The 16,594-nt window shown below is 29.4% G+C and overlaps 2 protein-coding genes and 1 long non-coding RNA gene across 4 annotated transcripts; 2 read left to right on the top strand and 1 right to left on the bottom strand.

Moving 5' to 3' along the window:
- The first annotated feature begins 3,529 nt into the window (after nt 1-3,529).
- LOC126655005 (pentatricopeptide repeat-containing protein At2g22410, mitochondrial-like) lies at nt 3,530-5,698 on the top strand. The gene has a single exon (XM_050349012.2). It carries the CDS (start codon nt 3,589-3,591, stop codon nt 5,548-5,550), a length of 1,962 nt encoding a protein of 653 aa, XP_050204969.1. The 5' UTR covers nt 3,530-3,588; the 3' UTR covers nt 5,551-5,698.
- A 5,445-nt stretch (nt 5,699-11,143) lies between these two features.
- On the bottom strand, nt 11,144-13,170 carry LOC126654942 (uncharacterized). Of its 2 annotated transcripts, XR_007632799.2 has the most exons (4): nt 12,883-13,170; nt 12,551-12,606; nt 12,231-12,428; nt 11,144-11,377 (listed from the first exon to the last, which is right to left on the bottom strand). It is a non-coding gene; the product is annotated as an uncharacterized LOC126654942 (long non-coding RNA). The 2 variants fall into 2 exon arrangements; XR_007632797.2 differs by lacking the exon at nt 12,551-12,606 and having other exon boundaries at nt 12,883-13,152.
- A 2,147-nt stretch (nt 13,171-15,317) lies between these two features.
- Nucleotides 15,318-16,083, top strand: LOC126656071 (uncharacterized). The gene has a single exon (XM_050350538.2). It carries the CDS (start codon nt 15,409-15,411, stop codon nt 15,892-15,894), a length of 486 nt encoding a protein of 161 aa, XP_050206495.1. The 5' UTR covers nt 15,318-15,408; the 3' UTR covers nt 15,895-16,083.
- The last annotated feature ends 511 nt before the right edge of the window (nt 16,084-16,594 follow it).

Raw genomic sequence — 16,594 nt, 5'->3', positions numbered from 1 at the left:
TATGTCTCAAATTATTTGTTTTTCGTCCTTATTTTTTATATTATTTTCTGTCAATTGATGAAAAGCAGATTGAATTAAAGCTTAATGTGTTATGGTTAATTAAAAAAATTTGTGTCCGCATTTTGTTTTAAGTTTCCTCTAGGCTGTATCACTAATAATTAATTACTGATACACCATACAGGAAACATAAAACAAATATCAACACTTGCTATATGAGTGTAATACAATATGCCGTATGAATTAGCTGATAAACAAATTCAGTAATCTTCAAAATAAACAAATTCACTATATTATTCAAGTAAATTATAAAAGTCAATTATTTTAGAGATTAAATATGATTTAGTAACCAAAGGGTAGTTCCATAATTTAATATTCATCTATTCTTCTCTCTCAAAAAAAAATCATCTATTGGGTTTAATTTTAAATTGTATCGTTTATTTTCTATCTAAATATTACTGTGGGAATAAATATGCTTTTTTAAATATTTAGAGATAACTACATAAAAAAGATTAGTTTTAGTGTGTTAAACCCAAACTCTCAACTTTTGTCATGTAATATACAAATTATCAATTTCTTTTTATAATTCGAAACGCCAAATAAATTTCCAATTAAAAAAATGTCAACATGGTAAGAATATATATTACCATTTTGTTGTTTTAGCATCCATTAAAGCTTTTTTTTAGCAAAAATTTATTCGGTGTTTTAAATTATAAAAATTTAATAGTTTATATCTTAAACTGTCAAACTAGAAAATTCTAATTAAATTGAAAAGAACGTTAAAATTTATTGTTTATTTTACAAGTATCCCAAATTTTTCCATATATTGTTCAATGTGATGATGGAAATATTTCTCATTAGATTATTATTATTTTTATATTTTTTATAGGTTTATAAAGCTTCACACCACACAGGTGTTCCTCCCACAACACTTACAAAATCATATGATGTATCTAAAATTCAAACTTACAAGATCAATAATACTACCATCATCTATATTAATCCAAGACCTCAAAAAGAAAGCGAAAATGGAAAACTAAATAATTATTATTCAAGATGTGAAACATGTAAGAGAGATCTCATACAACATCATCAAATTCATCATTCATCGAATTACAAATATTGTTCAATTGGCCGCCAATTAAAATCAGAAGAACAATCATCACCTCTCTCTAACGAGTCAATTATTCCACATGCTAAAAGAAGACGTAGAAAAGGATTTCCTCAACGATCTCCATTTTTTTAAACTCATTGTAACATAGATATTAGTTGTATGGTTAAATATGAATGAAATCATAAAATTTAGCGTGTTTAATAATTTTATTATGTATTTTTTATTTTTACTAACTAAAAATTAAAAATATTTTAATGCCTATCAATTTACGAAAGGCTTAGTATATATTTATCACCGGACTTAGAGATGCCATTATTTTTCTTTTCTTTTTTTCTTTTGAATCGTATTTATTAGGCTAAATCCTTTTGGAGTCCTTAAACTGTACAACTTTTGATTATCTGGTCCTTCATCTTTATTTTGCCTCTTCCGGTCCCTAAACTTCTATTTTTTTTATCAATTAGGTCCTTTTAAGGGACTTGAGAAGGATCCAACTGCTGAAAAAAAAGTTTGAAGTTCCAATTGCTGAAAATATAGAAATCTAAGGATTCAATTGACCACAAAATAGAAGTATAGGGACTAAAAAGATATAATTAAAGATGAAAGGCCGGATAATCATGAGTCATATAGTTCAAGATCCCGAAAACAGATTTAGCCTATTTATTATGGTACTATGATTTAAGTTTTGTTGCTAAACCGCCAACTGCCATGTTCAAATATTTAACCGTTGCTTCCAGCCTTAATCAAACCACAAATTCATGCCTAAATTGTCCTCAATAGCCTCACTAATCAGACTCTAACTCTTGGCAAGTTAATATCTTTTTGTGCTGTTTCTGATAAGGGCAATCTAGACAATGCTCAGCTAGTTTTTAATCAAATTTCAATACCCAATAAGTTCATGTACAATAGTCTAATTAGAGGCTACTGCAACGGTAACAATTCAATAAAGTCGATACTTTTATACTAATGAATTTGCGTATTGGATGTGCAGGATTGTTTATGGTCATGATACAAAGTTGGGTATTGTACCCTTTAGTTGTGACGAAATCCTAAAAGAAATTAATTCCTAATTTTATTTTATTTTTAATACATTCCTAAAAGAAAAAGGAATGTTCTCACTGAAAAATAAATACTAAATAGGAAGGAGTCCCAATATAGTTAGGATTGAGCATTAACTACTATATATACGAGTAAATAATATGAATCAAACTGTCACATAAATTCAGTTCATTAAAAAAGTTATGGAGTCTTTTTCATGGTTACAAGTGCTACTACAAACTAAGTTTTATGAGCCATGTGAAGTTCATAATTCAAAACATTACAATTTCTTCTGCTTGGATTGCATAAAATCTACATCAAATTTCACATTATGTGAAGTTTGTAAAAGAGATCGAAAAGATCATGAAGATCACAACATTGTTCAAGTAAGTTTTAAAATTAGTCACAATTAAATTTTGTTAGATTGTATTATGCTTCTACTAGTTTTTCATCCTTATTACTTTCTCTTTACTATTATGTTAATTGATTAAAAAAACGAATTATGGCTCAAAATTCAAATTTTATGGTCGATTAAATCTTGCATCTTGTGTTTGCAATTTATTACTATTATTTGTGACATGACTCTAATTTCCTCTTTATTTTTCTAAGTGCAATCGGTTGTGTTATTTATCTCTTGTAAAGTATCGAATTCGACTATTCATTGTAATTGTGAGTAGTTGTAGTAACTGTTATATTAAATTTAATACATGATCTATTGGTCATACATCTTAATTTCGTATAATTAGTTAATTATTTTTTCACTTTGTAATTTTTTTATATTTTTTTTGTAGGTTTATAAAGCTTCATACCATATTGGTGTTCCTCCTGCAACACTGTTAAAATCATATGATGTATCAAAAATTCAAACTTACAAGATCAATAACACTACCATTATCTATATTAATCCAAGACCTAGACCTCCAAAAGAATGCGAAAACGGAAAATTAATCAATTATCATTCAAGATGTGAAACATGTAAGCGAGATCTCATACAACATCATCAAGTTCATCATCCATCAAATTACAAATATTGTTCAATTGGCTGCCAATTAAAATCAGAAGAACAATCATCACCTCTCTCTAACGAGTCAATTATTCCACTTGCAAAAAGAAGGCGTAGAAAAGGATTTCCTCAACGATCTCCATTTTTTTAAACTCATTGTAACATAGACATTAGTTGTATGGTTAAGTACGAATGAAATCGTAAAATTTAGCGTGTTTTATAATTTTATTATGTATTTTTTGTTTCTACTATTCAAAAATTATTACTTATACCTATCAATTTACAAACGGCTTAATATATATTTAGGATTAAAGAAGACATAATTAAAGACGAGAGACCAAATAATCATAAGTCGTATAGTTCAGTGACCACAAAATAGATTTAGCCTATTTATTATGGTATCTCAGATTTTAATTTTGTTGCTAAACCGCCAACTGCCATGTTCAAATACTTAACCGTTGCTTCCCGCCTTAATCAAACCCTAATATCAAACCACCTATTCAAGTCCCAAACTCACCAAATTCTTCATAATTTGCTAGAAAAATGCACTTGTATGAAACAATTGAAACAAATTCATGCCCAAATTATCCTCAATAGCCTCACTGATCAGACTCTAACTCTTGGCAAGTTAGTATCTTTTTGTGCTGTTTCTGATAAGGGCAATTTAGACTATGCTCAGCTAGTTTTTGATCAAATTCCAATACCCAATAAGTTCATGTACAATAGTCTAATTAGAGGTTACTGTAACTCTAACAATTCAATGAAGTCGATACTTTTATACCGCGAAATGATCGAATTCGGTCATTCTCCTAATGAATTCACTGTCCCTTTTGTGCTTAAAGCTTGCGGTAATGAACTCGCGTATTGGATGTGCATGATTATTCATGGTCATGCTATAAAGTTGGGTGTTGTGCCACTTGTTTGTGTGGAAAATGGTTTGATAAATGCTTATGTTACTTCTGGGTTTATCGGGTATGCACGGCAAGTGTTTGATGATATGTCTGATAGAAATTTAGTTTCGTGGAATTCGATGATTGGTGGGTATTCTAAAATGGGTTGGTGTAAGGAAGCGTTTTTGTTGTTTAAAGAGATGAGGGAAAAGGGAATGAAGCCTGATGAATTTACTTTAGTTAATTTGCTTTCGGTTTGTTCGCAGAGATGTGATGTGAATGTAGGTAAGTTTGTGCATTTATATGTTGAGATTACTGGCATGGAGATAGATTTAATTTTTAAGAATGCTTTAGTTGATATGTATGCTAAATGTGGGGATCTGCAGTCAGCTGAGAGAGTTTTCGAGGGGATACATAATAAGAATGTGGTTTCTTGGACTTCTATGGTTAGTGCTTATGCTAGACATGGCCTTGTTAAATTTGCAAGGATGAGTTTTGATCAGATGCCAATGAAGAATGTAATTTCTTGGAACTCAATGATTTCCTGTTATGTTCAGGGAGGTCAATGCGGAGAAGCTCTAGATCTATTCCATGAGATGCTTAATTTGAAAGTAAAGCCGAATGAGGCTACTTTACTTTGTGTTCTTTCAGCCTGTAGTCAAAATGGCGATTTAGTCATGGGAAAGAAAATCCATGATTATATCCACAACATTAATAGCACAGATATTGTCACTCTATGCAACTCACTTATAGACATGTATGCAAAATGTGGTGCTCTTAGGATTGCCATCGACGTGTTCAATGAGATGCCGAAAAAGAATGTAGTTTCTTGGAATGCAATTATAGGTTCCCTAGCATTACATGGCTGTGGATCCGGAGCTGTTCAGCTTTTCGAAAAGATGCAAGTTGAAGGCATTTGGCCTGATGAAATAACCTTCACAGGATTGCTTTCGGCTTGTAGCCACAGTGGCCTTGTCGATAGTGGATTACATTATTTTGACAGAATGAGCTCTGTTTATGGGATTAAACCCGAAATTGAGCATTATGCAGGCATGGTTGATCTTCTTGGAAGAGGAGGTTTCTTAGACGAAGCGGTTAATTTAATAAGAGGAATGCCGATGAAGCCTGATATTGTAATATGGGGTGCTTTACTTGGCGCCTGTAGGATCTACGGAAACATTGAGATAGGGAAACAAATTCTTAAACAAATCTTGGAATTGGAGCGGTACAGTTCAGGTGTTTATGTGCTTCTTTCAAATTTGTTTTCTGAAGCTGGAAGATGGGAAGATGTTAAGAACATCAGAAAACTAATGAATGATCATGAGATCATCAAATGCAGAGCTGTTAGCTTAATTGAAATCGAAGGACGTGTTAATAAATTCATGGTTGACGACAAAAGACCTGAAATTTCGAGCGATGTGTACTCTTTACTCGATCAACTGACTGATCATCTGAAGTCAGTAAGAAATTTCTACATGTCCAGTGAGCTATCAGAATCATGGGAGCTATAATGGATAAAAGCCTTGACAAAGTTACAGAACATCAGAATAGACTAGTGCTAACTGTAAGTATACACTAACTCTTATTTATTTGCAATATTATTGTTCTATTATTTGTTTACATGCTAATGTTTATTAAAACATTTGGATATCCTTCCTATATGAGGTCATGCATAATGTCATCAAATTGTCTCCTTTGTTTTCATATTCGTTTTTAGACACATCAACCATAAGCACGGAAACAGAAACGGCCAACTAAGAAATCCGAAATGGAAAACAACAAAATAATATTTATAAAAATCGAGTATAACTATAGTATAACTATAGAGTTTTGGAGTTTCATAAAAGTTTTTGAAAATGGAAACCGAGCGCCGAAATATAGAATTGTAGATATTTTTGTGCAACACAGCGAATCGATTAATTTAGAAGCAAGTGCTGACACTTCTAGAACAGAAATCACAACTACAAAATCTCTCATCATATGATATGTGCATTTCTTTATTTAATTAGTCTATCTAATTAAGATAAGGCGTATATGTCAAATCATGAATTAATGCTACCAAATGTTTATCTTCAAAACACATAAATTCAGAACATACAATAATATTTGTGATAATTTTATTATTAAAGCTGTGCATAAGATAATGTACAAGTTCATGAACACCTTTCTGATATTGATGATTGCAACTATTAAGTATCTTAGGGGATGAATGTATGTACGAAAGATGACTCAAGTCAGGCTACCTACCAATAATCAATGATAAGCCTAACAATTCTTAAATTGGTTTCAAGTTGAAGGAAATTTCCCATCAAAAATAAAAGCCAGGTCCTTTATAGTAAGTCCATGAATGCATCAAAATAATACTATAAATTATATGCCATTTGGTTGCTAGCATCAGTGTTTTAAAAGCCGAACCGGTTTGGCCACAAATTCATCGGTTATTACGGGTTAACCAGTTTAATGGTTTCTAGTTTTGCAATTTTTAGACAAGAACCGAACCAAACTGGCCTCACGTTCTCAATTGAACCGGATGGTCTGGTTGGCTCTTAAAACACTGGCCAACATAAAATCTCTAACATATCTAACTCAAGTAACTTAATTTACATTCTTGTCTAGTTATCTCTGCTGTCTTTTTATGTTCTCTAACTTATAAATTACTTGCCGGTTGTTGAATTTCTGGTTCTTGTCTAATATGAAAGGATAAATGTTTCATTTTATTTTATGGTTCAATGTACTTCTATTTGGTCATTCAGATCTGCTAAATTTTTCATCTCTATAAATTATAGTTATAAAATTTATTGACTTTCACATGGTATCTTAATTCTCTTTAGAGAAAGAAAAATAAAAAAGTGTTATTTGTTTTAAGGTACACATAATACTTTAACTTAAAACTATTTGAAGACCAATTATTATGGATTATGGTCATATTCCTTTTTCGATTATATGTCGATCGATTGAGAAATTTTTACATAGACTCTATCCACCATATCGTCCGTGAACGGAGCTCATAAAATGATGTGAAATCATTTTATAGAATCTGTCGTACGTGGTGAACGAAGTCTATGCAAGTATTTTTCGAGTTTTGAGCGAGAAATTTAAGATACATGTACCAAATAATAGAATCATATGGAAAATTTATTGAATAAAGAGTTAAAGACATAAGTTCTTTGTTGGTTATGATTGAATAGTTTAATGTTGATACTATTATATTACTTTATGCCAAAAAAATTCAACATCTGATTAGTGAATTATAAGCACCATTATTATGAAAAGGGGCCATGACAACCTTGCATTAGCCGAAAGAGAGATACTAATATAGGAACTTTCTTGGTACTGACAAGAGCTAACTTTTACAATGTCAAAGATACTATTTAGAAATATTGTCTCAATTGTAAAGGTCATAAAACATTTAATTAGCATTATTTTGTTTAATTAGATTATGTTTAGTTTTGTAGTAAAGATTAGATGCACTAATAATTGTGATTAGAAATTTGTTATGTGTTTTTGCTTGTTGGTGGGTTTTACTACTTGCTCTTGCCAACTATTTTTGCTCCATAATTTGGCAATTGTGCAAGAACATGACCTTGAAGTGTCACTGGTCTAGGTCTTCAAAACATGGATTATTATTTTTATGGAAATAATTGTTTTTGATTTAAGACAGAGTAATTAGCCACATAACCTAATCTATTATTTCTTTACAATGTAGCTATGCAGAGTCAGTAGGAAATAGGAACATTGTTTATATTGAAGCAATACCACGTACGGGTGTGCATTTGGTTCGAACTTAACCAAATCGAATTGAACTGACTTTTTAATCGGGATGAAAGTGAGCCGAGCACGAGTTATGTCAAGTTTGAGTTGGAAAGGGATTGAAATTTTTAAGGTTGAGCTAGAGCTTGAACTACATCCGAGCTACTTGACGAGCTCAATAAAAATAATATTTTTTTGGTAAAGAAAAGAAACCGTGATTGCTCTTTACTAATTCATTGATTCTTTAGGATTTGGAATTTGATTTTGAGTGGGGAAAGGGAAAAGGGTTTGAAGCTTCATAAAAAAGGGTTTGATGGGTGGGAATCCTCATTCCTCAATTATTATTCCAAATTATTAGCCTACAAAAATTAAAGTAATTAAAAAAGTTCAAATCTTCCACACAAGATATGGGGTTTAGAATGTATTAGATTTAGAACATGCTTTCTGCACACACACTATTGTCCCTCCCTTTGCCATGCCCTAGGGTTTGGATTCATTTCAATTTTATAAATTGTTTTTCCAAAATCAAAATGATCATTTAAGAATTTAAAATATCTTAAACCGAATCAAACTAATAAATTTGGTTGAATATTTAATTCGATTCAATTTTTATTTTATGTTTGCATTTAGTTGATTTTTTTATCATTAAAACTGAATTCGATTTTTTTTTCTTTTTGCAAGCGATGGCTTAGCCTAAAAACTAGGCCCTTTCAATGCATTACAAGGTCGCTGATTTGAACTCCAGCGTCCGAGGTAATGTGGTCTCGGCTGATCTAAATTAATATAATATGAGAGTGTCGTCTTTCGTGTGCAATCTAACATCTACCTCTGTTTAGAAATTAGAAAAGGAAACTTTTAAAAAAAAATTAAATTTATCGGTTTAGTTCACTTAATATGCTTTGGTTCGGTTGTAGACACCGCTATGGCCACTTTCATTTGAAAAATCAAGATTTTTAAAACATACAAACATATAAAATGAACTAAAAATGTTGGAGTGTAGTACATTTTATATGTACAATGTATATGTACTCTTTTATTTTACTTTGGCTCGAAGCATTGTAAGCATGTGCTCATTTTATTTTTAACTAAAGAACATGTGCTACTCATTAATACACCATCGTCTTTCTCATCTCACCCGACACTTTTTCTTATTTCTTTTCATTATTGTCACCACAGGGTAAGCATCTATTTTATCTTACGTTTTTTTTTTCTAATCAATTTTAAACTAGATATTTCTTTCTTGAAACAAAAGTATTACATTATTTTATAATGATAAATAAAAGTATATAATTCTTCATTACTTGTTTTTTTGTCATCCTCCTATCTATTTTATATAGAATGTTTTTGTTGTAGCATATCTATTAGTAATGAAAATCTATAATGATAAAAATAGCATTGGTAAAATATAATTTCTATTAATAAAGCTTTTTTAATGATCATATAATATTTTCTAAAATATAAATAATAAAAACTATTCTCATTTTTTAAGAATTGGTAAAATAAACAACTCCTAAATTTGATTATAAATATCAATGACCAAAATTTTAGAAAAAGCATAGTAGTGGTATTTGAATTTTTAATAACAAGTTGTTTTAGTGTCTGTTTACTTTTTTAAAATATAGGGTTTTAACTTTTATAAATCTATTAAATAGTGGTTTTTAGCTATTTTTCAGCCACTAGTATATGTTAAAAAAATTAATATCTTATTCGCTCAAATAGTAGGATCATATTAGCAACACTATCGTAATAATATGAGCAAATGATATACTTACATATAGTAAACTACATCAATAAATCTGGCTTTTTAATCGTTATTTGTTGATTGATGATAAAAAATAATTACAAAGACTCATCCATCATTAGTATAATTTTTCTTAAATGTTGTAATAGAGTATATAAGTTTTTTCGTTTTGATTTGATAGTCACTATTTTAATTTTTATTTCAAATTATAAACATACAATTTTTTATTCAATTGTCATACAAATATATTCTTATTATTATAAGGGTGGCTCTATTATCAGAACAATTGCTAATGACAAAGCAAAAAAGTTCCATTGTTGATAAGAAAAAGATAGAAAGAAATCAAAATAGAATAATTTTGTCAAAATAAAACATATTAATGTGTACCTAGCAATTATTTTTATTTCAATAGCGCCATTTTATTATAATAGAATATTATGTTGGAAAGAAAATAATAATGAAAGATATTATACATCAAAACATGATCTAAATTTTATAAGTTGTCTCATTTTATATAGAAAAAATTTAAAAAAATATATTTTAAATTGTTTATTAATTTAGCGAAAGAATTAATTTTTGCCAAGATTGTTATTTTCTATTCAAACTTAATACGACAGATGTTTGGAGAACCAATCAAATATTAAAATATTATATGACATTAATTTTTTTAGAGTTAATTTATATTAGTAATTAGATATATCTAATGTTAAATCGACATGGCCACTAAGATTCGAAACCGAGGTCTCAGTAATATACTTGAAGGACTTAACCACTTAGCGTTATAATTACATACACCAATTCATCAAAAGTTAATTAAATCCAATCAAATAAATAATAAAATGTATTTCTTTATAATTTTTAGTTTTATTTGTTTAGATTTATGTAGATACGGGTAAAAATTCTTTTAAATTTTTAATCTTCTGAAAAGTTATAGTATAACCTAAACCTCGATATAAGCAAAAGAAAAGAAACAAAAAACTGAGTAAAGTGATGGGAAATGAAAAAGAAAAGGACGAGCAAATTTTGTTTTGGTGTGTATATTACAGCCACAAGATCGAACAAAATGGTCTCTGCAAATAATATTTTATACATAATGATCATCAGAATCATATGCAAATTGCATAACCATTCCAACCAAAATCTCAGATCTTCATTACGCAATCTAATTTGTCTGCATTTCAATTCCATCTACGTTTATGTATTTCCACGTGTCTTCCTATCGTCCTTCCACCGGACCTCCTTTTCTTATTCATATTTTGCCACGTTTCTCTTTTCTTTTCCTTCTCATCAGCTGATTAAATAAAATAAAATAAAAACAGACCATTCTGTTAAAATATTAAGTACTAGTACAAAACCCTCGCGTTGCTTCGGGATATCATTTTTTTTTATGAAAATCACGACATTAAATATTAAATAAAAACAAATATTTAATAAACATTTAAAATATACCAAGAAATGAATATTTAATAAAATTAATTTCACTTGTATGACTTAAATACAATTTAAAATTATAAATTTATTTTCATATAAACTGACTTTTTATGTATCATCCACAATGCATCAAATCACTATTTAAAGGTTAACTGATTTCAGCTAAGATAAAGAATAATAAATAAATAAATAATAATAATTACCACTACGAATGAGTTTAAAATCCAACTCTTGGAATTATATGACCACTTGCTAATTCAGTGACTTAATTTCATGGCCTCAAAACCCCTATAGTTACAGGTGCTTCCGTCATACATTCATACCAACGAATGGACAAAACTGATGATTTCCAGAATCTCTAGAATGTTGAGGATCTTCAAGACTGTTTTTGCATTCCTCCATATGGGTTGAAACACCTTGAAAGATATTACAACATTAAATTTCAATCACAACTCAGCGATCACTCTGAAAAATCACTGATAAAACAAAACACAATACCACCATATTATAATCTACTTTTTTTTCTGAAACCTGAACTACCTTCCTGAGTTGAAATACGTACATGTCCATGATATTTCAAATTTAGAGGCAATACCATACAGCAAGAAAAAATTTGAACCTCAAATAAATTTTCTTAACTCTCTTCTAAACTACAAAACAAACTGGGCGAGAGTAAATTTGAAAAGCAATAATAAAAATGATTGGCAATCCCAAAATGAAATGCGAGAGACATCAAATTCATTACAAATTCTTTAAGAGAATGAGGCCAATGCTCCTAAGTCCTAAAACAAATAACAATAAAAATTCAAAATTTTAGTATTCATTTATGAAATCAATTAACCATACATACAGAACTTCAATTGAATTCATTTATATAATATCATGTCACTTTATTTCTCTCTTTTTGAATGATTTCTATGACTTTGGCCAATGTTTAAGACAAAGCACATACAAAACCAAGTTATACCATTATGTATTAGTGAGACCATAAGAGATAATGCAGCTGTAGAGAGATAATGCAGCTGTAGGTCTCCTAGCTAGCTGATAATGGGATATTTCTAAAATTATTCAGACAAAAAAGATACAATTCAATGAATCTATAACATTACTAAGCAATCAAATAGCATAAAATCAAAGATTATGCAGGGTAAATATTTAAACCACTCAGTTCAAATCAAAATATCAAAATCATCGATTAATGAAAAAAAAAACTAACTCAATTCCAACTGAACAACAAAGCACATTAAATCATATTAAAAAATCTGATACCTTAGTCGATAGCTCCTGCAATGCTTGGTTCTACTCGTACATCCCGCTAGATAACAACAAATCAAGTATTAGCTTCCTCTCTAGTGGTAATAATCTTTCACAAAGGAGGGTTTTTATGAGCACTGCATATGCCATTATTTGCTAAAGATATGCACACAGGCTTCCCTATGCCGTGGTACTCGTGGACCGCCACCTCACCTGAAAAAATAAAACAATATTTAATGGTGAATATCAATAAGAAAAAGAGAAAAACATGAAGTATTTTCACGACTGGGTTTAGAACAGATTCCTAAGAACTAAAACTCCAAAATTTCTTGTACCAATTCTTATGTCGGGCGCCATAAATAACGCCGGAGTCAGCACAACGACGAGACTTCTACAAAACTACTCAATCAATTAATCAATCAATAACAAAATTCATTTTCATATTCAAAAATATAATTATAGAAGAATTAACAAATATACAATTTGAAAACAAAACTGGGTTTACAGCGGAAGAACTTCGAGTAGGTCGATTTTGGTCGATTTACATTCACGATCGAATGACAATCGAAGAGAAGAACCATCCCGGCCGAGCACATCGTCAGAATCTCAGCAATTAGAGTTGAATTTTACACTAAATAGACCCGAGCGGTAAAGAACTAAAACTCACCTGTAAAAGAATTAAGCATCGCCATCTTCATGAAAATTAAGCAAAATAGGGTTTTAAATTCATCACAGAACATCCGAATCCAAACTCATCCGGTGACGGAAAGTGAGAACGAAGAAGAGAAGTCCGAAAATGGGAATTGATAGTGAAGAAGATAAGTAATATCAAAAAATATCCAAAGAAAAAGATAAGTGAGAAGTAAAAGATAAGACCAAAAAAAAGAGAATTGGAGAAGAAATGAACCAAAAGACACATAAGTCATATTTTGATTGGTAAAGGGTAAAACAGATAAAACACTGTTCCTGCTACAGTGATTTGGGTTCAACTTTAATGTATTAGATAGATGTTATCCACACTCAGAAGTTATTTGTACAAGATTGAAAAAATATCTGACTTAGTTAAAAGATAAAGATGTTGATTTTAAAAGTAAAAATAAAAATATATCTCAAAATTAAAAACTTTAGTACTGTATATTGAAAAGTTATTTGGCCAAAACTCATAAATGTATTTCTAATTTATTTAATGAAGATATTTTTTTCGGTCTACAATGTGTCTGTTTTTGAGAAATATTTTGGTTCACGATAGTTTTTGTTTTATAATATCAAAAAAGTATCTTCTAAATTTAATTTTTTAAAAAATAAGTCACAATCTAAAAATAGTAGTAGTAATTAATATGAATAATTTAATAAAATTATATTATAAATTAAGATTTTTTTTAAATTTATATAAAATTGCGTAACTAAAACGACAAATTAATATTATGAACTTGAGAGAGCAACGCTCAAATTTGAACATTTTTAGATATTTTTTGATTATAAATAAATAAAATTATGGAGATATTTTTAAAGTATATTATTAAAAACAAAAACAAAAAAAATATTATAAAAATATCCTTATCTTTTGACTTGTAAAAACCAGTAGTGGATATTTCTTAGATATTTTCTTTACTAAATTAGGTTAAACATAATCACTAACCTTTCTTTTCAACTTGAACTAAAATCTCCATAAACAGAAAAGCCTCACATTACAAGTTGAACAAAAATTGATGATTAAACTTTGACATTATACGCACAAGAGTTGTGACAAATTAGGACCAAACATAATAAAAACATACATATAAACACACATGTGATAAAATATGTACAATTACATCCATTGCTAAAAATGGAATAGACGATCCATATTATGAAGTTAGTGGATTTTAGGAGCCACCATTCAACACTATTTCACGTGAAACCCTAGCTAAATATTTGTTGAACGATTCACTTCATTTTTCACCATCAATGTGATATGATATGATATGATACGCATTTCGTCACTCAATAACTATTTTCAGAGACTTGGTCTACATTTTCGCACTCAATTTAACTCAAATTTGTTAAAGCTTAGCTATATAAACCAAACCAATCAACTTTATTACTATTTCTCATATTCATAGCCATTACGTTTCTTCCAACCAATCACTATAAATGACTAGCAATAGTGTTTTAAATATCGAGCCGATGTAAAATTGATGTAGCTATCTGTTCATAATTCAATAATAAATTAGAAAAATAGGTCAATATATTACAATTAAATTAGTAAAAAAAAAAAAAGAATTGAACGATTTTTACAATTAAGTTCAATAAATTTTTGGTTTTTATGATTTTTTTGATTTGTTCAAAAAAACTGAATTAAAAATTTGACTTTTTAAAATGTATATCAAATTTGATAAATTTCTAGTTTGTTGTCAAACCAATTAAATTAAATTATTCGGTTTAATTTTTTAAAATGTTTATCATAAAAATATAATAGTCATTCAGGTTTGTAAATTTATATTATAAAATGAATTAAATTAAAATTAAATAGGCTCATTTTTTTTTAAAAAAATTACATTAAATGCATCAAATTTAATATAGAAAAAATATGTATCTACTTAACCTAAAATTATGAATCTATTAATGAATTAAATTGAGTTTTTGATATTCAAATTTGTGAATAAAAAAATCAGTTTTCTCATTTATAATTATGGTATATTGTTAAATCCACAATCTTATAATTTTGTTCAAAATAAAATGTCATAATAGAGGGCACTAAAATAATCAGATTTTTTTATCATCTAATGATCTAAAGCAATTCGAAATTCTCAAATAACTGTTATATTCAAAAGTAAATTAACAGGGCCTTGCATTAAAAAGAAATTTATAACTAACATAAACATATTTTATTAAAATTAATATCAGTCAATATGATTAACAAAAGGTGATTCAAAAGAAATTAAATAAAAAAATAAATTGCTTATAAGTAACATAACATACATACAAGCTGTCTCCAACAACCTACAGCCTGGCATCTCCTGCCCACTGATCAATGTATACACTAAACGACACATCCAACGTGGCAATGCAGTACAGTTTACGAGGCACCATCCTATATATAAACTCTCCCCATTTCCATTTCTCTCCATATAAATTTAACCTCTCAAACCAACAAAACTTTATATTAAAAAAAATATTCAAATCTCCGTTAAATTCCGTTAAATTTAACAGAATGGGTATTTGTAATTCCTGCGAGTCAACCCACGTCGCCACCGCAAAACTAATTCTACAAGACGGACGGCTTCAAGAATTTTCGTACCCCGTTAAAGTCTCGTACGTTCTTGCAAAATTTCCGTCGTATTTTATTTGTAACGCCGATGAAATGGAGTTTGACGACGTTCTTTCCGCTATAAACGACGACGAATCGCTTCAACCCGGTCAGCTTTACTTTGCTTTGCCGTTAAACCGGTTAAAATATCCGTTGCAGCCGGAGGAAATGGCGGCATTGGCCGTTAAAGCTAGCTCTGCTTTGATGAAAAGTAACGGTTTTAATAGTGTTGATAAATGTGGGTCTCGCCGGAAAATGGGGTTTTCCGGTGATGTGAAGTCGAGTAGAAGAGTTGCTTCATCTACCGCCGCTGGTTCCGGCAGTGGTGGTGGGCCGAGGAGAGGCGGGAGTAGAAAGTTTACAGCTATGTTGAGTGCAATTCCGGAGTAGCGAAGGGTAGTATAGGAATTAGAAGGGTATAAGTGTAAATAGTTGTGATGGGAAGGGTTTATTTTGGAAGAATTTATTGTAGGATTGGACTGATTGGTCTTCGTCATGTGTACATTGCTTATTGTGACGGTCACGAATTTAAGGGTTGTATTACAATTTTGTCCCTTATGAGATGATGAGGTTCTTTAATTATTAGTTTAAATTAATTATATTAAATAATTTAATAAGTCTTTTTTTTATAAGAAAAGGAGTTGAAAAGTGATGTCAAATTAATGAAAGCTATTACATTGGTTTGCTGCGTACGTTGATGAGATTTCAGATTTTCATATATTATATTTTTTGTTATCATTTCATATTTTCATGAATTTTAAAAATTCTTGCTTGAATGCTAATTTGAAAAAAAAAAATACTGTATAAATGAACACAATTTTTAAGCATAATGTTCAAATTTGATAGAAAAAGATTCAATTTTTTATTTTTTGATATATTTAATAAAAATCCATTTTTCCACCAAACGATACTATTTCGACGGCTTTTAATAATTAAAACGACGAAAAATAATGACTTTAAACGGTAAAATGCCATAAAATGGAAAGTTAAGATATTTTAGGCCAAATTTTAAATATTATATTTAAATCACTTTAATCGCGAAAGGTAAAATTATTTTATACCAAATTCTAAACGTTGTACTTAGATTTTA

The sequence above is a fragment of the Mercurialis annua genome, linkage group LG7 (assembly GCF_937616625.2).
Source record: "Mercurialis annua linkage group LG7, ddMerAnnu1.2, whole genome shotgun sequence".
Lineage (NCBI taxonomy): Eukaryota > Viridiplantae > Streptophyta > Magnoliopsida > Malpighiales > Euphorbiaceae > Mercurialis > Mercurialis annua.
This window is presented reverse-complemented; position numbering and strand designations above follow the sequence as displayed.